Source organism: Coenobita brevimanus, chromosome 78 (assembly GCF_032717465.1).
Source record: "Coenobita brevimanus isolate Jiangsu-jjx chromosome 78, ASM3271746v2, whole genome shotgun sequence".
Lineage (NCBI taxonomy): Eukaryota > Metazoa > Arthropoda > Malacostraca > Decapoda > Coenobitidae > Coenobita > Coenobita brevimanus.
The window spans coordinates 2,534,959-2,559,366 of NC_137031.1; the positions used below are offsets into that span (position 1 = coordinate 2,534,959).

Here is a 24,408-nt window from a genome sequence, read left to right on the forward strand (position 1 = left end):
GGGGGGCATAAAAAAACTAAGCACACTGGCCACCCTCGAAAATCTTAAACCGCCGCATTCACTATAATACAGTCGAACTGTAGAGGTATTGGGAATAAGTTACACAATATAGCAATCTTGCTTCCTATACACAGGCCAGACATTGTTTGTTTACAGGAGACGCACCTGGAGGATCATCCTGATCCTCCACAATTCACACACTACCACTCGTATAGATGATATGGAGGTCACGGAGTTGCCATTTACACACACATATCACACCCACAAACGGAAGTGATTCTATATTCTACTCTGGAAACTGTCGCGTGCAGAGTAAAATTTAATAACACATATCTGTCTATTTGCTCTCTGTACTGTCCTCCACACGGCCCCATTGATAGTGATGCTTTACATTCACTTCCTGGCAATAAGTTAGTGTTGGGCGATTTTAATGCCCATCACTATCAATGGGGTAATTTGAGGATCGATGGTCGTGGGGAGCAAGTAGCCGACCTAATACTACGGTCCAACCTCTGTCTTCTGAACGATGGTAGAGCGACTCGTGTAGATGATCGTACTGGTAACTTTTCGGCCATTGACTTATCTCTGGCCTCCCCTGGTATACATAAAGATTTTTTATGGGATCCTTATGACGACTCCTTGGGAAGTGATCATTTACCCATCTGTCTTTCTTATACATGCGACACTGTTTCGGACCCTCCACCTCCAAAATTTAACTATAAGAAAGCAGATTGGGGATCCTTCTCAAGGATCGCCATTTTAGATATATCTGGGGAGACCATACATGTTAAGGTCGAAAATGTAACTACTTCCATATTACATGCAGCTGAGGCTGCTATTCCCAAGACATACAGTTCATGCGAAGCATAGAGTACATTGGTGGACACTGGGTTGCCAACAAGCATTAAGAAAACGCAATAGGAGATACAGGATTTTTGATAGTCAGCCCACCAAGGAAAATTTTATTGCATACAATCAGGCACGGGCTGAGGCAAGGAGAATAATAAGAAGGGCCAAACGTGACTCCTGGCGGTCCTTTGTGTCCACGGTGACTTGTGCAACACCATTAACCCTCCCCATCCCGACGTTTTCTGGGCAGTGGTACGCCACAGACCCGGCATTTTTGGACCTTTTTTTTTTTTTTGGCTCAAACATCCGCTTTTGGTGAGAAACATCGAAAATTCATGGAGAAATCGCTCACCTGAGGTTTAAAATACTCGATCTAGGTACGAGTACCTCCTTACCTGACTGGGTTTTCTAACAGGCTGGCACCAAAGAAAACGAGTTCTATGGGAGGGTAACTATTTTATCCACTCATAAACAGTATTTATTTATTTACTTGGTACGAATTTATATGTAGTACAAGAGTATATTGGTTTTCAAACAGTATTATAGGCATTATAAGCATCTCACATTACCTGATCATCATTTCTGACTGTTTCTTCCTCTAATGCTATGTAAACTTTGTCCTCCACATTGTCATCGATTGGGGAATCACTCTGGCCCTGAATGTCTTTATTGGCCAGGTCACTGGTAACAGGTGAATTGCCGAGACAATGGCGTGCAGGGAGGGGGGAGAGGTTATGCGGTGTAAGGCATTGTTCCTGCTTGACATCTTGTAGAGGAATAGAGGAAGGTGTCCCGTGTATACATGCCAAAAATCACTCACGAAATCACTTGCAAAAACTGAAAATTGTGCAAATTAGGGACCTTGCAATGTTGCCGCGTTAATTCACGTCTCCGGGATATGAGTGCACATCATGTGAGGACGTGAATTCACGTCTCTGGGACGCGGCGGGTTAAGTAAAGTCTGGTCCATCATAAGAATATTAAATAATAAAGGCCCATACTTCCCCATTACCACCTTGCACGTAAATAATAACATCTATGACGAGCCCGTGGACGTTCCTAACATCCTCGCCAGGAGTTTTTCTCATGTAAGTAGCTCAGCCAATTATGACCCGCGTTTCCAACATCATAAACGCATGGCTGAGCTACAGATTATTGACTTTGTCACAGAAGACGTAGACTCCCCGTACAACAAAGAGTTTACGCTAGATGAACTGCTCCTTGCCCTTAAATCCTGTAAAGACACCAGCCCTGGAGCAGACACCATCACATACAGTATGATCCAGCATCTTAATGAGGAGAACCTGATTAAGATGTTAGCATTGTACAATGAGATTTGGGTGTCTCAAACGTTCCCAAACTCATGGCACTTTGCGCACGTCATACCGATACCCAAAGAGGCTGGTCGTCTTATGAATCCCACTTCATTTCGTCCTGTTGTGTTGACTTCTTGTCTATGTAAGGTCATGGAACGAATGGTTAATAATAGGCTTCGTTTTGTTTTACAGTTGAAGAATTTGTTAAATGATCAACAATGTGGCTTCCGTGAATACAGAAGTTCACTAGATCATTTAATGAATTTGGAGCATTGTATTGCAGAGGCATTTGCCAATAAAGAATTCATGATAGGGGTGTTCTTGGACATCCATAAAGCCTATGACATGACTTGGCGACACAGTATACTAATGAAGCTCTATGCTTATGGTTTAAGAGGAAATTTGCCTATTTTTATTTCAAATTTCTTAAGGGACAGGACTTTCTCTGTCAAATTGCCCTGTAATGTAACATCGGATGTATTTATCCAGGAAAATAGGGTGCCGCAGGGAAGTGTGCTTAGTCCTACTTTATTTTGTATTATGATCAATGATATTCTGTGATCAGCTCCCATCCCCAGGAATCTTAAATACTCAGTCTATGCTGACGATTGTGCAATATGGCACTCCTCCCGTAATGCACAATTTTCGGCTGGGCAGATTCAAGCAGCCCTTAACTCCGTCCACCAATGGGCCTTGCAGTGGGGGATTTAAGTTTTCCGTCCGTAAGTGTGCCGCTGTAGTTTTTACAACTCGTAACGTCTCCGATTTGTGTTTATTTTTGGATAATCAAGCAGTACCTTTTCAAAATTCTGTAAAGTTTTTGGGCCTCCACTTTGATCGCAGAATGAATTTTAAACTTAACGTTAATACTTTGCTTGCTCGTTGTGACAAACCGTTAAAAGTCCTTAAGTACCTAGCGGGTACTACATGGGGAGCCGACAGAAAATCTTTATTAATGGTGTATAAGTCCCTTATTCGATTGAAGCTAGACTATGGCGCACAGGTGTATGGCTCAGCATCCAATGCCACGCTGAAAGGATTGGATGTGCTACAGAATAAATGTTTGCAAATGTGTCTTGGAGCCGTCCGGTGTACCTGTGTAGCTCGTATGGAAGTGGAGGGGAATGTGCCCCCCCTCCGTATTCGGCGTGACCACATGGTTTGGTCCTATGGCCTTCAAACATATAGGAAAAGTAATATCGGCAATGTGGCCTGTACCCCCCTGTGTCAATACCACCACCTTCTGCGGGGGGTGCGTCGGCCACTTGCCGTTCACCTCCACTTACTGACTCAGGAGCTTGGTGTGGACTCCAGTGACTGTGAGAAGTTGGTGTTAAAAAATATAGCGCCTTGTGAGCCACCCAGCTTTACTGTTGATGTTACATGGCTCCCAGCACCAAAGGCCAAAGCGCCGGAGGTGGAGGTTCACCACTTGTTTCGTAACATCATAATTCGTCACCTGGGGTCCCACCAGTTGTACACCGACGGCTTCAAGTCGAGTGAATGTGTGGGTGCAAGTGTGTGGTCGATTGAATGTGCCCTCAGGTATCAGTTGCCGACTCATACATCTGTGTTTACCTCTGAACTTTTTGCTGCTGACAAAGTCATAGACTATGCTCTCAATTCAAGGCATGACTCATTTGTCATATTTTCAGACTCGAAATCAGCCCTTCAAACAATTGCTTCTTGCACTACGGACTCGCACGAGATCCAGGGCCACATTATTAATAAGCTGGATTCATGCAACAAGTCATTCAAGCTGATCTGGGTGCATGGTCATTGTCGTATCTACGGCAATGAGCAGGCTGACTTACTTGCAAAGTCGGCTGTAGAGCTCGAGGAGACTTGGGAGGTTCCTCGTGATCTACGGTCGAGTCTCTCTCTCTCGGAAAGAAATCAATAAATCTTCTGTGGCAAGGTCAGTGGACCAGACTAAATATTCCAACTTGTAAGCCGTACCTGGGCGAGTGGGACACTGCCAACCATCCCAGTCGCCTGGAAGAAAAAATGTTGGCACGGTTACGGTTCAATGCCACCATTTTAACACATATGAAACCTTATATGGAAAGACGCTTCCCACCGCACTGTGCCATCTGTAATGCGGTGTTATCTATCAGTCATATCATCCTGGGCTGTCGGCGATTTATCCGTGAACGTGCTTCACTTATAAATTACTGTGGCGCAGCAGACGTCCCCTTCATGCTTTCCACCAACCTGGGTGATGGGGACATTGTTATGACTATAAATTGATGGCTTTCTTGAGAGAGACCGGATTGATCAGAGTGATGTGACTTTTCTACTGCGTGGTTATGGTTTTTATCATCGGTAAATATGTATATATTGTAATATTAATTAGGGTTGACAGTTGACATATTTGAAATAGTTCCTCCTCCCACTGATCTATTTCTAATATAGATGTCCCCTACATTAAACCCAAGTTCCTCGCCTGACAGTCACCAGCTGATGAGTGCAAGTGTGCAATATAGGAAGGTATTGGGCACTTGTAGTCGATGGTGGTCTGCTGGGCGAGGTTCTTCACTTTTTGTATAAATTATGTAAATACATTATACCATCTTGCTTAAGTTATTCTAATTAGGGACGACAGCTGACGTATATGGAACTGTTCCTGACTCGTCTGGTTCCCTTTCATATATTGATGTCCCCTATATTAGGTTGTGCCTCGACTGACAGTCACCAGGTGATGAGTGCAGGTATTTAATGTAGAAAGGCATTACATATCTGCAGTCGATGGTGTTCTCTTGGTCGAGGCTTTTTCACCATTAGTGTAGGTCTAGTTATTTGTCTCTTAGGACTTAGTATAGGTTAGCGATTTGTCTGTTAGGTGATTAGTTTTAGGGTCTTTATATTAGGCATTTTTGTTTATAAGTAATATAAGGTTAAAAATATAAAAAATTACAAAAAAATAATAAAAATAAAAATACAAAAAAAATAAAATAAAAATTTATATATATATATATATATATATATATATATATATATACGTGTACATGAAAGTGTGTATGTTCATATGTATCTACCAGTCTATCTATAACTGTCTATCCTCCCATATATACATATATATATATATATATATATATATATACATATATCATTAAGTGTGACCTCAGGGTTATGGGATTGAACAGGGAGGCTGCAATGGATCGTATAGCATGGAGTGTCGCCATTAGGTGACCAAGGCCGACGCATGCAAGCATGTTGGAGCCTTTAAAAACGAAACGAAACGAAACGAAACGAAACGTATATATATATATATATATATATATATATATATATATATATATATATATATATATAATTATCCACCGCCGGATTAAAGGGGGGGCCCAAGGGGCCCGGGCCCTGGGCCACCCACCAAGAGGGGACCTCCCACCAGAGCTACTTGTGTTCATTTCATTTCGTGTTTATGCATTACATATTACAGCATTGGATGAATAGTCCCCGTTCAGTATTTCCTAACTAAAAGTGTCCTATTTATATATTAGGATTTAGGTTACCAGTCTGTGGTGTATGCCATTGGGGGAGTTGGAAAGGGGGCCTCCCTTCCAAGCGGGCCCCGGGCCTCCCACACGCTTAATCCAGCCGTGTAATTATCGTGGCATCAGAGAGAGAGAGAGAGAGAGAGAGAGAGAGCTTCCAGCCACTCCCACACAGTAGTTTTCCATCAAATTTTGCACACGCCTGTGGATGTGCCAAAAAAAAGTGCCGCATGCAAAAGTTCATTAAACGGTTGTAATTCTGAGGTTTTTTTTTTTATAGGGTTAAAGTTTTTCGCCTCTTCTTCAACACACATCCAACACCCTGCGTCGACAGGTGTGACGTCACTGCGGCAGTTGACGGCCGCGCCGGTATGTTCCATATTTCACTGGCTAATAGTGCCCGCCGCGCTGTGAAGCTACAACCCCGCAGCACATCAAACTTCCGAGCCTCAGAGCAATTTTGATTTAGTGATTTCTTTTTTTCACAATTCATGACAACTTACTTATTGCACTGACTGAAGGTTGAAACAATGGAAGTCTGACTTTACCAGTATAAAGTATATGCAATAGACAGGTGTTTCAAGAATAAATGATAGCGTATTGGAGTGTACGAAGAATCAGTAGCGATCACAAAGAGTGATTTTGTGAGAAAACGCATAGAGAAAATGCAGTATGTGTTTCGAGAATTATTGATATAAGACAGCGTGTGAGCCAGAGAGACAGGGGAGGAGGGAGCCTCCAGCCACTCCCTCACAAACCTTTTCCACCAAATTTTGCACACGCCTACTGGTGCGCCAAAAAGTGTTGCATGCATTCATTAAACACTGTTCACTCTGGGGGGGGGGGGAAGTCTTCCTGACTCAATATACAACTTTATTATGTGTTCCGTGCCTGATTCTTAAAAACACATTTTTGAGAATACTGCTAATAAATTGACATGGCAAGCTAAGCGACAATCAGTTCTTGCCGAAGGCCAAGCCCGTCAGGAGGGCCTAGCCAATTACACCAGTGAAAAGGGCCTAAGAGGCTAATTATTTCTATATACAGGGTTAGACACCTAAATAAGTAGTGATAATTTGTATATTAAAACTTTTCTTTATTTTCAATGTCAGTGCACAGAACTTCCATTTTCTTTAAGGGCAGCCTATGCTCATTCGAACAATTCATGAGAGAGCATAATAAAGATGATGTGTCCGAAGACTAGCCACATCCCAATCCTACTGTGACTGGGGTGTAGTGCCACAAATTTAATATTCGTGTATGTGTTTAGAGGTACTGTAATTTTTAAGTTAGATAGGATGTAACCTGAATACTAGTGTATAAATTCCTATCCTAAGTAGTAATTCATATGTTAATGATTAATGTAGGGTTAACTTTATTTTTTTATGTATGTATGGGTGACGGGGTTACTACCATCAGTTTGGAAGAATGGTGTAATTGTTAAAGTTCCGAAGAAGGGAGACCTGAGTGAATGTGGTAATTGGAGGGGAATCTCTTTGTCACCGATAGCTTTGAAAGTTTTCAGTAGAGTGTTGTTAAATAGGTTGGAGCCGGTGGTTGAGGGTATTCTGAGGGATGAACAGGCTGGTTTTAGAAAGGGACGTGGTTGCAATGATCAGATCTTTATAGTTAGGCATTTGATGCAGCAAGTTAATGAAATGAGAGTACCGTTAAGTCTTTGTTTTGTTGATTTTGAAAAGGCTTTTGATAGTGTTTCGAGAGAGACTATGGGGAAGATCATGAGACATTATGGAATACCAGAGGAGTTTGTGAGGGTCATTATGAACATGCATGAGGACACATTCTGTAAAGTGATGGTTGATGGTTGTCTGAGTGATTCGTTTGAAGTCAAGTCCGGAGTAATTCAAGGTGGTGTTCTATCGCCTGTACTATTTATATTGGTCATTGATTACATTATGAAACGCGTTGGAACAGAAACCGGTGCAGGTATACTTTGGGGAGAACAGGAAACTTTTGGATTTAGATTATGCAGATGATATAGTTTTGATTTGTGATGGGCCAGAAGAGATGCAGAGAGTGTTGGACTGTTTGGTGAGTGAAGGTCGCAAGGTGGGTTTGGTTATTAATTGTGGAAAAACTGAAATAATCAATATGAATATGGAAAATGCGCAGGAATGTGTAATTGGAAGTATGGTTGTAAAGCAAGTTGATAGGTTTAAATATTTAGGTACTTATTTAGCCAAGGATGGTTCTTTGAACTTTGAATTCGAGGAAAGGTTAAAGAAGGCTAATCAGGCAATGGGAATGCTTAAAAATATTTGGAATAATAACAATTTTTTCTGTGCATACAAAAATCAAACTTTATAAGGTAATGGTTAGGAGTATCTTAATTTATGGACACGAGTCTTGGTACAGCACAGTGACTATGGAAAATAAATTCTTGGTGTTTGAAAACAAAGCACTTAGAAGAATATTAGGAGTTAAGTGGTGGGAAAGGATACCAAATAGTAGAATTAGAGAAATAACGGGAGTGCAGCCGGTCGATGAATATGTTAGGTTCTCACGATGGAAGTGGCTAGGACATGTGTATAGGAGACAGGGAATAGTACGAGGTACACCAGGGTGGGTGGCACTTGGTAGGAGAGGTAGAGGAAGGCCAAAAGAGACGTGGGTGAGGACAATGAGACGGGAAGCTGGAGATGAGTGTTGGGGAGATCTTGAGGAGTTAGCACAAGACAGGATGTGGTGGTGTGAGTTCATCGAGGCCCTATGCATCCCCGAGGGTGCTACAGGAAATGATTGATTGATTGTATGTATCTCTGTATCTATGCATTGGGTGATGTAATTGTGGATGTTGAGCTATGGGAATTCCTCTGTCTGGTCGAGTAATGAATAACAGATGTGCGCAGCTTTTCCTCTTCTTTGTGCGTCGATTGTGGGGCGCCGAGTTTAAACCTCAAACAGAATAATGATGAATATACAATTCTTTCCGTAACCTAGTTGTGAAATGTTTACTAATGAAGCTGCTAGAACCCAAATATGTAAGATTAACAGTCAAAAAAGGCCTAAATAATGTCATTTGTGAGGATTTAAAGGTCCCGTTTATCTTAGCCGTCACTAGATGGCATAAGCTGCCCCAAAGTTCAAGGCAGGATAGTGATAAAATCAGTATCTAAATTAAGTAAGGATTAAATCCCAAATTTTCCCCAGTTCAATCAAAAGTCCTGGCGTCATGGGTACACTGCTAAATAAATTGTAGAGAGAATTGAAACCCACCATATTTCAAAAACACCACCTCATTTGACTTAGCAGTGGCGTCTCTAGCGTACCCAGGAAGCCCACTCGAGGCCCAGACGTCGCGTATAATGGACGTTCATTCAGTCCCCAGACACCGGCGACGTCAGTGTGAGCACGAGGCCTCCCCGTAATATTGCCCCCAAGACTTGAACATACACACTTACACTACCCATGAATTATTTTATAAACCAAATGTAATTGTAATAGTATTACTGATCTATCAAGTGAATTTTTTTCTTGTAAATAAGAAATAGAAATTGAAAAGTGATGTAATCTGGTAACAGAAGGGCGAAATTCAAAACCATTAACCGTTTTCTTTCTTAAATTAAGGTTAGGAAATTAGAAGCGTGTAAGGGAACTTAGTGATTGTGAGCAATGATGTAATTTTGAATTGAACCTCGAGTCTAAACAAGCCCGAGTGATTATGTATTCTTGGTGATTATACAATGTCTGAATTGTACCTCGAGGCTAAACAAGCCCGAGTGATTACGAATTCTTGGTGATTAAACAATTTTTTTTAATCGTACCTCGAGGCTACACAAGCCCGAGTGATTATGCATTTTTGGTGATTATGTAGTAATGATGATTATGAACTATAAATAATCCTGAACTGATAGTGGATTATAGAGAATTACATGATGAGAGTATATTATATGGACGAAAATGAACACGAGTAATAATTCTTATTGGTTCGAGGCTATGCCAGCCCGAAAAGACAACCCATGCTCGTAAAAAGGTCCCTGTCTTGAGGCTATTGTCGAGCCCAAGAGTAACTGACAAAAAGAAAGTAAGGTACAATGACCTCATAAATCGTTTGTATGTATCAAATTGTTTTCGCCTGGTGACAGTGTTGGAGGAATGATCATCCAAACCATGGTTTTAATGTACAATCTTCTTTCATACTACAAAGGGTCATGTAATTAAAAAATGTTTTGTGGAAACTAGCATAAAGTTATTAAAGTAGAGTAAAGTATCTATCATTTTTTTTTTCTTTCTTGGTGTACCTAATCAAGGGAATTAAGTCCTCAAGCCTAATTCACTCCCCTTCCAGTTCAAGATTCCTTCGCTGAGGGAACGACGACCACCTGTGGTACTGACTAAATCTAGGCTCGGCCAAAATCTACAAACGCTACCACAATATTTCTTAAATTACTATCAACTATTATACTAAGTCGAGTACCACCTGTATTATCCATGGATGAGTTGATTAGTATCAACAACAGGTAAGATTATAAATATCCGTCATTACACTGATTGAAGAATACCGATAGGATAAATATCAGGCATTACAGGGGGCAGTGCAGTCAGGTCCAGTTACCAAAACTTACCTAGGTTTGCTCGCAAAGTTTTCGTGTAAATTGAAATTTCCCTGTTGCATTTCAGTACATACATACATACATACATGCATATGAAGCAGTTAAAGTTGTAAAGTATTGTGTAATCCAATAATAATAAATTTCAAAGTTATTCGGTCTGCATGATAGGCTATAATATAAAAAGGAAAACCGGAGGGCTATTATTACTCTTTCTTAGCCAGCTTTTGAATTTTGGATCACGTTTAAATTTCTGTGCGTATTTTTGGGTTTAGGATTGGCGTCTGCAATTAGCTCGAGGAGATGCCATGTTTACGATGTTGCCGACACAATGACAACAAGTGACTGAACAGACAGCCAAGTGCCAACCAGTATTATGTAAGGACTCAAAGAATATATGACGGGACAAGGTACTCTCTCAAAAACGTCCTAGAAGGACTCAAAGAAAATCTTACGGGACGGGGTAATTCTCTCTCTCTCTCTCTCTCTCTCTCTCTCTCTCTCTCTCGCTGTTGGATTATAATGGTAAATTTATTCATATGAACTAGGTCAACACAAATGAAATATAAAAAAAATTTAATGTTTTTTTCACATTTCTTCCCCTCATCCCTAGAAACACGAAAATCTTTCAAAAAACAGAGAGAGGGCCACAATAACTCAATGGTAACGCTCTTTCTTCACGACCGTAGTTTTGTCAGTTCGAACCCGCACCAGAAGCTGCGGTCTCTCCAACGGTTTCTCCTTGCACTGCAGAGGTATATGGTCCCCTGGTCCTAGCTTGGGGGATTCACTTTCTAAAATAGGAAAATTTCCCTGTACCTGACAGCACTGGAGTGCATAGTAAGAGGTTTGGTGGCTGATCAAAACTTGTAGCCAGCGAATAAGGGATGCCAGGTACAGCCAGTTTTGGCATTTTGTGCAAAAGCTTGCATAATTTTTGACATGTGTCTGAGAAATTGCCATTTCCATGAACTTTTGAATAATTAAACCTCGAAAAGGCCAAACATGAATTACGTTAATGCTACCGTACAACTAAGTTTCAGCATCTGTTAATCCTGGCTCTCTCTCACATGCGTCTTACGATGTCATGCACAGAATGGGACAGCTTTCAACTAGGAGTGACCCGACCGGTTTCTTTTGGGTCCAAGGTATTACACACCGAAACTGTTGTGTGTTGTGGGGATGGTTTAGTCACCATTACCAGTGTAAACTCTGCATCAGTTTCCAAGTCCCGTAACCGTTTTTGTTCTCTATAGTGTTTTATTACATTCACTAATTCCATGACTGATTAACAGTTCCATGAATCAGTTTAACTACCTGATTGCCCTTACCAACAGAATAGTCGTTCTAGCAACATATAAAAAAGGAGGGCGAAATGTGTCACTACGCTTGCTTGAAACATTTCATTACTCAGCCTCTTACCGTGGCATGATGTAATATGAAATGCAGACAATACAGATAAGCCAAAGAAATATGAAACCTGAGTGCTCATCTAGATCATCTGATGGAAGGAAACATTATAATCGCTGACGTGAACTGTCGGAACAGAAATTTCGACTGCATGAGAAATATTTCCTTTGTCACTAATATGGTGGTAAGTAAACTTTTACTTTAAAATAAAGTTCATTTACTTTGTGCAGCTTTCCATTCTTTCAAGCCTATGCCTGTTCATCAAAACCAGTTAAGTCAGAACAGCAGTGCATCCTTTCCACAACACATCTTTGTGACTACCAGCATATGCTAGTGTTAGTCTCTTGTCATTGCTCAGCATTTATATGCAGAAATGGCAATTTCACGTCTAGTTAAAGTGAACAGAGTATAATCTAAACTAAAGACACTGAATCGAATACAGTACAAGACACTGATGGGAACAGGTGATCAAGAGAATAAGAAGCACTGAAAAATTATATCTATTTGCACATCCAAGTTCTGTATATAAAATCTTACTCTGTGAAGAACTGGAGAGCTTCATCCGTGCAACCCAAGAAGGCGACCCTGCCCTCTGCCATGAGCATGATGCGGTCGAACATGGTGTAGATATCGGAGCTCGGCTGGTGGATGGTGGAGATGATGACCTTACCATTGTTTGCCATGTTCTTCAACATTGTCACCACAGTCTCTGCCATGAATGAGTCCAGGCCAGAAGTGGGTTCGTCACAAAACATGAGTAGAGGGTTTGTCAGCATCTGCCATGGCCATAATGTGAGGTTAACATGTTGATGTGGATGTGATAGGAAGCGTTATGAGGAACACACTGAGGTGGTTTGGCCATGTGGAGAGGATGGAGGGTCAAAGACTGACGAAGAGAGTGTATGTGAGTGAGGTGGGAGGGGGGAAAGAGGAGGGGAGGCCGAGGATGAGATGGAGAGATGGGGTGGAGAGGTATATGAGAGAGGGGGGTGTGAGTTGGGAGCAGGGGAGTGAAATGGCGGGGGACAGGGCGACTTGGAGGCGATTTGTTTGTGGCCACCCCAAACGGGATTGAGGCGTCTGGCAATAGATAGATAGATAGAACATGTTGCTCATCCCAGAACTGAATCTTATTAGCTTGAAACTGATCCAACAAATGCCACACTGGGTCAGTGTAAAGATATTTTGCACTGGCTACAAAGGTGTATTTGTTGTATTAAATAGATAAATAAAATATACAACCACTTAGTTTTTACCAGTTCATATTTAAGTAGTGTTTAATGATATGTCCAATATTTATCAAACAACTTGATGCATAAGTGAAAACTTCTGTAATTCTTCTATCATTGGTGACATAAATCAATATTATTTTGTAATAACCACAGAAATTGTCTATTGTGGCCTGATAGCTGCTCTCGTTTAGCCTCTGTAGGTGTGACTGGATGAGGACGTACCTAGAAAAGTAAGACAGAGCTGCAATCGCTATCTACCTGAAAGGCTCAGGCATTGATTCCTTGGACATGATAAAGATATTGTAGGTGGCAGATATGAGACTGGTGAGAGCTAAGGCCTTGTGAACCAAGGCCAATGTTATTATCAAAGTTGTGGACCAAGGTATGTGTTACATTACCTTTGCCCACCTACGGTAAAGGCATTAAGTGACTGGCCTGTTCGGCTGTGCGTACATATATGTTTATGGGTCCATGTATCAGTGGCACTCTGGTGTGCGAGATATTCGTTATCCTGAATCCATCAACGAATTTCCATGAAACTTTTGTCTTATTAGGTATGAGAAGGAGGTGAACCGATTAGGTCAAGGGGTCAAATGCCAATGTCATATGGGGTCAACTTAGTTTATCATTGTGGGTGCAGTCTCTCCTGAGCCCCTCAACAGATTTTGATGACACTTTTTTCAATGATACAGTATGAAGGGACGATGAAATGATTGGGTCTGCAAGGTGAAGGGGTCAAAGGTCAATGTTATATGGGTCTGGACTCACTGTCTCTTGAACCTATTGACAAATTTTGACAAAACTGTCATTAAGGCTGCTGTCCGGATCCCCTGACAGCGTGCATGGCGTGCACTTCCTGATCCAAGTAAGCTACAGGAGGTGATGGTGATGGTTAGTCTATGGATAATGTAGCCATGCCCCATCGCTGGGAAGTTGCTTTAACCGGAATATGGATTGGTCATTTATGCCTGATGCATTGCCATCTCATTGAGGGAAGAACCCCCCCCCCTTCATACTGTAAAAACTTTCTGGACCAAGTGACTGTGCCGCACCTCTCTGGTGTCTCAATCTGTGTTTTACTCGCTGTTTGATACCTCTTCAGGTCTATGGCGGGAAATGGTTCATACCTTCTAGCGTCAGTCCTTGAGAGTATTTGTGTATGATGGGAAGAGCCCTCTTGCTTGTGGAGGAAGCAGGCTTCCTCAGACAACTTTAGTTATTATGCTTAATTTTACCTCAGACAGCTTTAGTTATTATGCTTAATTTTAACTGTTTTTGCTTAATGCTTAAGTTTATAGTGTGTTCTTGATGCAGTATATTACTTTTAATGTCAAATGACTATAATAATTTGTGTTATGTTGTTATCCATATGTATGTACAGTACATATCTGTATATATTTTAACTATCCTTGCTCTGCCTTTTCTTCTGTTGTACGGTGGTAATAACCTCTGTTGTTACGTTGCGAGGATCACTTTAGAATAATCAGTCAATCAATCAGTCAACGAGCGTGGCGCTGAGTGGGCATCAGTTGGTCAACTGCACACATCCAGTGACCATGTCATGTTTGATAATTGACCGTGTAATTTTAAGTTGACTGATTATCTCAAGATTTTTTCATGGTTTTAGGGCCACCTTAAGGGGTAAAAGAGCTTAAAAACAAACCTCGAACATCTCAGTCGCTAAAAGGAATAATTGTTTTAAGGAAAATGCAGTCGTCCAACTGGATAAGCTGCACCGAAATTCGCTAGTTTGGAACACCGACTTCAGTAATGTTCAAATGCTGAATGAGATCACTCCCAAAACTTGGTGTAACTGTAGATGAACTGTGGTGAAATGCTGAAAATGAGTGTCAGGTTTCACTTAAATGGATTCACTTACAACGAAAATATTTAAATTTTTGGGCATAAAAGTAATAAAGCTCCTCTGTGTAAATCGAACGTGGGGTCAAGACTAACCTCACAAGCAAAGCTGAGTCTCTTCCTCTCTCCTCCAGATATGCTCTTGCTCTCTCCACGCCTTCCAATGAGAGTGTGTTGACATTTAACCAAACTCAGCTGCAGAAGACAGATTGGTAATAGGTGGGCAAAGGCTACAGTAAAGGCTTGTATAAAAGAACTTGTGGAATGAAGAGTGCGATATTAAATTAAAATGGCATACAGATATATTGATAGAAGGATATAGATACTTATATAGACAGATAGATAGATATACTGTAGATATTATCGTCATCATCAGGAATTGATAGTCCACTGCTGAACAAAGGCCTCTGCCATCCTTTTCGATGAATTCCTCGACTGAGCCAATCTCACATTTTGCCTGCAAACCCTGTTTCATCTACCCTCCTCCTATCTGGCCTTTTCCTGTTGCACTTATAATCTCTTGAGTCCAGTCAGCCTCTTGCTCCTTCTGTTATCCCATGTTCTTGCTACATGACCTGCCCACCTCCATGTAAAAATCAACGATAGGAAAGTTGAAGTGAAAAAAATATTTCTGGGATTATTCCATTTATAGGGGACAATATGCTAACCTCAGTTTTTCTAGGATTATTACATTTATAGGGGACAATATGCTAACCTCAGTTTTGACATTCTCAAAAAACTGGAAAATGATGAACTGGACATAATGGTGTGCCGCGCGTGAGGTTATGATAAGGCTGTCACTATGGCTGGAATCCATGGTGGTGTACAAGCCATTCTTAAGGGACAGAACCAGAAAGCTATTTTTACGGGATGTGTGGACTATTCGCTTATCTTGTGCAGTCAGCACTCTTTTGCTGAAACTGCATCGTGTGTAACGTTTTTTGAAACTCTCGAGACAATGTTTTCTTTCCTTGCTGCTGCCACCCATCGATGGGATGTGTTGCTTGACCATACTGGAGTGTCAGTGAGAAGGCTACCAACAACACGCTGGAGTGCTCATCATGCTGCAATTAAGCCAGTTAAAGAGAATTTCGATAAGTTTATTGAAGCTCTTGGTGATCAACATGAAAGTTTGGACACAAGAGCAAAAGGTCTATTGTCTGCTGTTTATGCTTCATTTTTCTTTGCCACCTGTACTTCTAGTGTCATGTATTTCAGGAAGTTAATCATATACAGCAGTACCTGCAAACTAAGGGCTTATAGCTCGACGAGGTGGTGACAAACCAAGAGACCCTAATACTTTTCTGCACGAGGAGCACAGGCACCCAATAAAGCATACAGTTGAACATTAATCTTATAAATTCAGACAAATATGGAACTGCAGTAGAAAGAAGAGCCAAGTTCAAGAAGAGGATGGCGGGGGAGCAGGCAAGCGATGCTGGAGTCACTCTGCAAGAAGAAAATAAGAGGGCGATGCGTGAGTGCATTGATCACTTTCATTCTGAACTCCAGGTCAGACCAAAAGCCATGTTTGAGGCTGTTCAACCGAAGAGTCTCATATGTCACTGAAGAAGAGGTAAAAGTGTCCAATCCAAAATTGACCACTTTCTGTGATGAGGTATACTAGAAATACCAAGGCTGAGAAGGCACCTGAATGCAGCAGAGATTGATCTGGAAGAAGCCAAAGATTGGGCAACATTAGACGTTTTGACATTCATGGCTGAATGGGTCTTTGTAGAATCTCTCCCCTTTCACTAGGCCTAAATTTATTTCTGGCGATCTGTGTGTCTGTGCCTTCACGTGAGAGCAGCTTTTCAAAGCTGAAACTTATAAGTAACCATTTTGTGATCTACCATGGGACAGTCAAGGCTGTCCAATCTTGTGATATTATTAACTGAAAGTGAGTTGGCTAAAGGCACTGATATCGATAATAATTCACAAATGTGCAGCTTTGAAGACTAGGAAAGTTCTGATTAAGTCGAGATGTTCACGACGTGCTGAAATACTTGTGTATTTGTTCCCGTTTATTTTAATGGTATTATCACCTCCGCCGACGAAGCTGGGAGAGGTTATATATTCACCTATGTTTGTCTGTCTGTCTGTCTGTGTGTTTTTCAAGATGATATCTCCAAAAGTATTTAATGGATTTCAATGAACTTCTGTGGAAGGATGGGCCATGGGCCAAAGAAAAAGTGATTAAATATTGGGAAGTATTCGAGTCCGGATCCTGAGTATCCCGCACAATATCTTCAGAAGTTTTCAATGAATATCAATGAAATTTTGAGGAAGAGTGGGCCATGAGCCAAGGGAAAAAAAAAAAAAAATTGGGGGGCAGATCCGGATCCGCCACTGAGTGACAAGCCATATGGTTTCCTGTACACCAGGAAACCGTTTACTACTCTGAGTGGCGCTTGGTGGTTTAGTGAGTAATTAAGGTGCTCCAGTTGGATGAAGCCTGTGTAGGTTTATATCCAAAGGTTGTTTGGGATTTATTGTTCACGTAATGCCATTCAGGGATGAGTGAGGCTGGTCACTCTCATCTTAAACGTCAGGACCAACTTGCCTAGCCCCTGGTTCCTACGCTCCTCACGAGGCAACAGAGGATTGGATGGTGGAGGGATATGTATGTATCTATCTATCTATACAGTATATATATATATATATATATATATATATATATATATATATATATATATATACCCGTATATGGGGTATTAAGAGATGTCAAACTTCAAGCTGAGCAGGGAGAGATAAGGTTGGTAATGGATGATGTGTAAGGTGTGGGTAACTTTTATCTGATGTATGCAGATGATGCCGTGCTATTTGCTACTAATGGACAATAAGTCTGCAGATCTGCGCAGATTTCTGTGAATGTCTAGGAGCGTAGTGTTTTGAAAGCAAATGTGGATATGAGTAATACCATGGTTGTTAAGCAAAAAGGTGACTTTCAGTTTTATGTGTTGGTAACTGGATAGACATGCATTTGTGTGTTTATGTACCTAATTACAGTATTAGAAAATATGCAAAGGAAAGTAGGAAGTAGAGAAAATAAGGGAAAAAATGGGGACTGGTAATATGAAAGGCTTCGTACTGAAGAGACTTGAGTGTGACGGCTGCAAAGGGATAATAACTTATGTACAGGTACATGTGTTAGTTTTAACATTATTGTATGATTATGAGACTCTGGTAAGGACGGAGAGAGAAAAATCAAAGCGTAAGAGCAGTGGAAATGGAGTTACTGAAGATTTTGTGAAGAGCGCAGTGGTTTCGATAAGAAATAATGGTTTGTTGGTGAAAGATGTGAAGAAAGGAAATCTACTGATACTGAGGCAAAAAAAATTATGTAGTAAGGTTGGTGAAATGCGTATTTGTGAGTGATTTTGAAAGTTGGAGGAAGCTTGGCAGACCAATAGGAACATGGATAGATGAAATTAAAGAGTCTGTGGGAAAGGGGGGTATGGAAGCTGATACAGCTAAGAAACTGCAAGAGGATGAGTGAGTGGATTTTCCGCGGAGCACACGAGATGGGTTTGGCAACCTCTATAACTTGACAGTCGACGGTCTGGTTATAATGAACAGGTGTATGTAAGGCGCATTGATATACTGAAAAATGCACCCCTGTTTATCTCTGAATCTGTTTACCAATCAATCAGTCAATCAGTCTGTCTATCTATATACCGTACTTTTTATTTCCTTCTTTCTGGTCACCTCACTCACCTTAGGTGGGAAAAAAAGTCATGATGATGATGATGATGATGATGATGGTAGTGGTATAGAAAGACCTTCGACGCGAAGATTAAGAACCTGTGAGAAATGCAAGGCTCTTGCATTACATCCATGTAAAAATTATTACCGTGGTGCGACTGTATAAGGATACAGACAAAATCTAAACTGACAGGCTAGCAAGCTTGTGGATACAGTGTGATAAAAATACAGTTCTGGTTGGATGATTTTTTTTAATGGTATGGGGTAAAAAAGTAAGGTTGTAAACTGATGGGAAATACTTGATTCATTTTGACATCTTCAGTCTGGTGGTGTATTGCTGAATCATTGCCCGCGAAGCGACGGGAGTATTGTGTTACTCGAACTTTGCGTGCGTGTGTGTGTGTGTGTGTGTGTGTGTGTGTGTTACATGCGAATTTGAATGTGTTTGTGTTTTTGTATTTGAATGTGTGTGTGTGTGTGTGTGTGTGTGTGTGTGTGTGTGTGTGTGCGTTTCAATATATATATATATATATATATATATATATATATATATATATATATATATAGATATATATATATATATATAGATACATCATTACCTGTAGCACCCCACGGGATGCATTGGGCCTTGATGAACTCTCTCCACCAGTACCTATCTCTTGCCATCTCCTTCAGGTCCCATCAACACTCCTTTCCTGCTTCTCACTTCATTGTCCTCAACCAAGTCTCCCTCAGCCTACCTCCTGCCTCTTCTTGCTCTAGCAGTCCACTCTGGCACATCCTGTATTAAACTGCCTTCTTTTCTATATATGTGCCCCAGCCATTTCCAGCGAGACAGTCTCACATATTCATCAACTGGTTCCACTCTCGTAACATCTCTTACTCTTTCAGTTGTAACTCTGTCTTGCCACTTTACCCCAAGAATCCTTCTCAGTATTTTATTCTCAAATCGTAATACTTTCTGATCTGTTGCAATTGTACTGTACCATGACCCATACTCATAAATTAAATTAGTCTAACCATGGACTTGTAAATTTTTACTTTAGTATGTACCGAAAGCATATTATTATTCCAAACAGATTTCAACATTGCAACAACTCGCCAAGCCTGTCTAATCCTATCCTCGATTTCATTGTTTAATGATCCATTAGATGATACAGTACAATCGTTCCCAGATGCTAAAAATTTTCTACATTCATCAACACATTCTTCCTAAGTATACAATCGACTTGGTTCTCCACATTCATATTAATAATTTCAGTTTTTCCACATTATATATATATATATATATATATATATATTCAAATAATAAAACTGAGGAAGGAAAAACATATGAATAAAAAAATAATTCATACACCAGATTATTGATGTCCTCTGTTCATAACATATCTGTAACAGTTAGACTTGAACAGCTGTGGGTTGAAGTTTGGAGGGAAACAACTCTGGGGAAGCGAGTTCCAGAGAGCTGCAGTTCGGTGAATGAAAGACTTCTGAGAGGCAGAAGTTCTGCAATATGGCTGAGTGACATTCCAGTCATGAGCACTACCAGACGCCCGTGTAGCACGAGGGAAGGCATGGAGAGGTGGCACCATGGACGCAACTTCGTCTGAGCATTTGCCATAAAAATATTTGTGAAATAATGCAAGGGAGGCATTTCTTCTTACTTGTAGGGGAGGTAGTTTATTTGTAATGGCATGGTTCTTAATAATTCTAACAGCTTTTTTTCTGAATGTTGTCTAGTTGTTTTAATGCAACCTCTCCACATCCATTCCACAAAGGTGAGCAATATTCAAGCTGAGAGCGCACATGACTCTTTATAAATTATAGCTAACTGCTCGTCAGTGAAGAAGTTACGGAGTCTGTACAGTAACCCGAGTTTCTATGAGGCGGTTTTAGCAAGTGATCTAACATGAGAGGTTCAGCTGAGGGCAGTGTTTAGTGAGACGCCGAGACTTTCAGTACTTTTGGAGATGGGAATATTAGTAGCACTGAAAGTAATGTACGAATCTGGCAGTATCTGTCTATCAATAAACTGTATATATTTAATTGTACTAGCATTAAATGAGACAAGGTTGTTATGTCCCCATTCACTGATCGTAGATAGGTCTGCATTTATGGAGATGGCTGTACTGAGTTGAGGGGTAAAGATAGTAGACTTTGTAAATGGGTGTCTGAGTGTGAATGAAGTATGTAGTGTTGAGTCATCTGCATAAGAGTGGATGGGATTGTGGATGACAGATAAGAGATCATTAATATGAACCAAGAATAGGGTTGGTGCCAGAACTGATCCCTGTGGCACGCCGGTGTTAATTGAGTGGAAATTGGATTATATATCATCTGCTTTTATTCTTATTTTCCTGTCACTATGATATGAAGAACGGTGCCATTCTCTGTCAAAAGCTTTAGAAATATCAAGGGCTACTCATGAGTTTCTCCATGTAGATCAATTGATTGATGGATGGTATGAGTTAGGAGATTGAGTATGTCAATGGTGGATCTTTCGTGGCGAAAACCATATTGTTTATCACTAATTAAGTTGTTGGGTTCAAGATGTTTAGCAATTAATTAGTGTTTCAAATACCTTACCAAGAGAAGATGTGACAGCTATTTGTCTGTAATCAGAGAGGCCAGAGGAACTTCTTTTCTTCGGCACTGGGTGGATATTGGCTTCTTTCCATGAATTTGGGAATGAAGAAGTATGTATGCATAGTTTGAATAATTTAGCTAGAACGAAGACAAATTCAGGGGAACACTTTTTCAAAACAAATGGCAGAATTCCATCTGGGCCTGGAGCTTTGTTGGTAGGTAAATTGTCTCGGACGGATTTTACGTATCTTGTCTGTATTTTAAGTGGGACAATTTCGGGAGAGGCAAGTTCTAGTACTGTGACATTCTGGCTGGCATCCTCTATGGTGGAATTTCTGGCAAAATGTACTGGCAATAGTATCCGCTTTCCCACACAGGTCATGTGTAATGCTGAAATCTGAAGATTTTAGTGGGGGAATGGAAGATGACGTGTTAAAGTTATTATTGAAAGAATTAAGAGTTGACCAGAATATTCTATTGTCATTAGGGTTGTTAAGTAGTTCTTATGCTTGCTTTTGAAGAAAGTTTGATTTAGCTAGGTTTATTACAGCTTTTGCATGATTTCTAGCAATTTTAAATTGAGAGAGTGATTCAGATGTTATTAATTTTAAGTAAGAGTTATATGCTAATGACTTTTTGGTTGTTGCTCTGGCACAGTTGCCATCAAACCATTTTGGAGAGTTCGATCTTTTAGTGAACTGTTGACTTGGTATGAATGAATCCATACCAACTAGTATTAAGTCGCAAATGTGGGACTGGGTAGAATTGGGATCACTAGAGAAGAAAGACTGCCATGGAATGTCAGCAAGATAATTTCTAAATCCATCCCAGTTTGCCCTATCAAGGTGCCAACGGGTCACCCTGACAGGTTCAGAATGGGGAGGTGTGAGAGGGTTAATTAATGAGGCTTTGATGAGATTTGTGTAGTCCATCATTCCACCAATGCTTCTTTGGAACCCAGTGTATTTGATTCCATATCCACACAGTTGAGTAACTTTAACCTTGCCGTTAGCACCGAAATTACCATTTTGGGTGATTTTAACATACATAATGTTGAATGGTTATTGCATTCTGCCAGGACTGATGATGCTGGTCTAGAGTGTGAGCTGTTTGTGTGTGTGTGTGTGTGTGTGTGTGTGTGTGTGTGTGAATAAATTAATCAGATCAAATTGGATCTGGTTTACATCGAATCGGAAAGGGAGGATTGAGGATCACCCAAAGAGTTGACTTTTTCAGGAAAAATGGGTCGAAGGTCAAGGTCACGTGGCATGGCCACTCTTAAATAGTTTATATCTCATTTGGATCAAACTTTGTGGAAGACTTCATGGTAGGGCAAGGGTAAAGAGATTCGAATTTACGGACACCCAGTCAAAGGATGTGCCCACAGGAAAAGGTCAAATGTCAAGATTACAAGACAAGATCAACACAAACAGTTTTGGTCTAATCTGGAATAAACCTATTGGAAGAATTAAGGATCAGCCAAAGATGACGTAAGCTGAATTTAACAGCACTTGGCTGAAGGTCAAGATCACAGGGAAAAGTCAAATATTCGGCCTTTAGATTAATTAGTCGGAGTGAGTGTTGCATTCTTAATCGCTACTTCTTTTCTTATTCTTACTATATCCTGACAGTTGTGTTCAGAATTTTTAAACTGGAAACTTCATTGCAGCCAGGTGATTAGCCGAACAGAGTTGTATGGTAGCGGGAAGAAAGCAGGGGAAAATGCGTCATCGGAGAGTTGTGTTAAGATATGCCGATGACTGTGTCCATCCCAGGAATGCCACAAGATTGGCAGGAGATGCCGAGTGACTTCAACAAGGAACCTTGGTAAACAATAGCAATATTTGAAGCCCCAGGTTTATCTGCATGTGAGTGCAATGGACTGAAGGCTGAAGTTTTTTTTTTTTTTTTTTTTTTTCAGGCTACCATCCATCGATCAGAGAAGGGAGGGGAATGGGGAGGGAGTTGAAGGACATTAATTTTGTATTACTAGACACTCAACTTGCCCAGCCATATCGATGCACTGAGTTGTGGGGTTCCTCGCCAAAATCAAAGGCAGAAGATCTGCACGAGATATTGGGTGATTTTAACAAGAATTCATTCATTCATTCATCATCCAATCCTACGTTCCCCCATGAAAAGCGTTGGAGCCCGGGGCTAGGCAAGTTGGTTCTGACATTTAAGATGAGTGACCAGCCTCACTCATCCCTCAGTAGCATTAAGTGAGCAATAAACCCCAACCCTCCCTTGGATATAAACTTTCACCTTTTCAATCCGATTGAAGCTCCGTAATTACCCACTAAACCACCAGGCGCCAAAATTTGGTTATATGCTTACCACCCAGCGTAGTAAATGGTTTCCTGGTGTATAAGAAGCCATTTGGCTTATCTCTCAGTGTAAAGTCATCCACAGGCAGAAGGAAGAGGAAAGAATGAAGGAAAGAAAAACAGAAAAGGGAGTGAAAAGTCACCCGTAGGCAGAAGGACGAGGAAAGAATGAAGGAAAGAAAGAAGAGGATGGATGGAAAGAAGGATGAAGGAGAGGAAAGGGCAGACACCCGAGAGCAGCACTACATCGAGTGAGAGGATGGTGAGCGCCCCCACCTACCACAAAGATTTTAACAAGAAACCTGAGTGATAAGTTATTAAAACAAAACAGTAATTCATTATTTAACACCATCTGTCTTCCAAAAATCTACATTGTTAGCTGAATATCACTGAAAGTGAGGGTAATGTTTCAGGTGGCAAAATTGTCGTCTTAAGTAACAAAGTACCGGTATCATAGTCAAGGCTGTAGGCAGAGATCTAAATGTATGAGATCAAGTGGCATATGTAGAGTAAGTATCATATTTACGTATACATTAATTCTTAAAGAAATATGTATGATATATTGAAGTAAATGCTAGTGAGAATTATTTCAACCCTGCCCTTCTCTACATTTGCTGACTGTATCATAATGAACAATTGCGTGCTATGTGCAAATTGTGTCATTGTTAATCCCTTCAATTCGATGCCATTTTTCATATTGTGATCATGTTACTCTCAGACGATTTAGCATAGCATAGACAGAATCCCTAAGGCTAAGGTCACACCGAACGCGACGAGCAGGGAGGTAGCGTCGAGCGATGAGCAGCGAGGTGAGCCTCAACGCGATGCATGTCCAAATAGGAAGTGGCAACCTCGCGGGCGACAGATAGTCAGAAGCACGCCAACAGTGAAATATCCGCTGAGCAATTCACTATCTACTGAATTATATTTCATAGATGCGTGTATTGATGAACAATTAAACTGTCGATGTTCAATACATATATACAGTACATATACATATATATAGTGTATACACTTATATATAGTGTATACACTTATCAGTTTTAAGCCTAAGG

At 40.7% G+C, this 24,408-nt stretch overlaps 1 protein-coding gene across 1 annotated transcript in view; it reads right to left on the bottom strand.

The window, feature by feature from the left end:
* LOC145408636 (protein white-like) overlaps window positions 1-24,408 on the bottom strand; it is a 58,383-nt gene that overhangs the window by 8,886 nt on the left and 25,089 nt on the right. The window contains exons 5-6 of the mRNA XM_080279321.1: window positions 14,832-14,930; window positions 12,181-12,419 (exon numbers count right to left, since the gene is read on the bottom strand). Of these exons, the coding sequence (XP_080135447.1) occupies window positions 12,181-12,419; window positions 14,832-14,930 (338 nt within the window). The remainder of the gene's footprint in view (window positions 1-12,180; window positions 12,420-14,831; window positions 14,931-24,408) is intronic.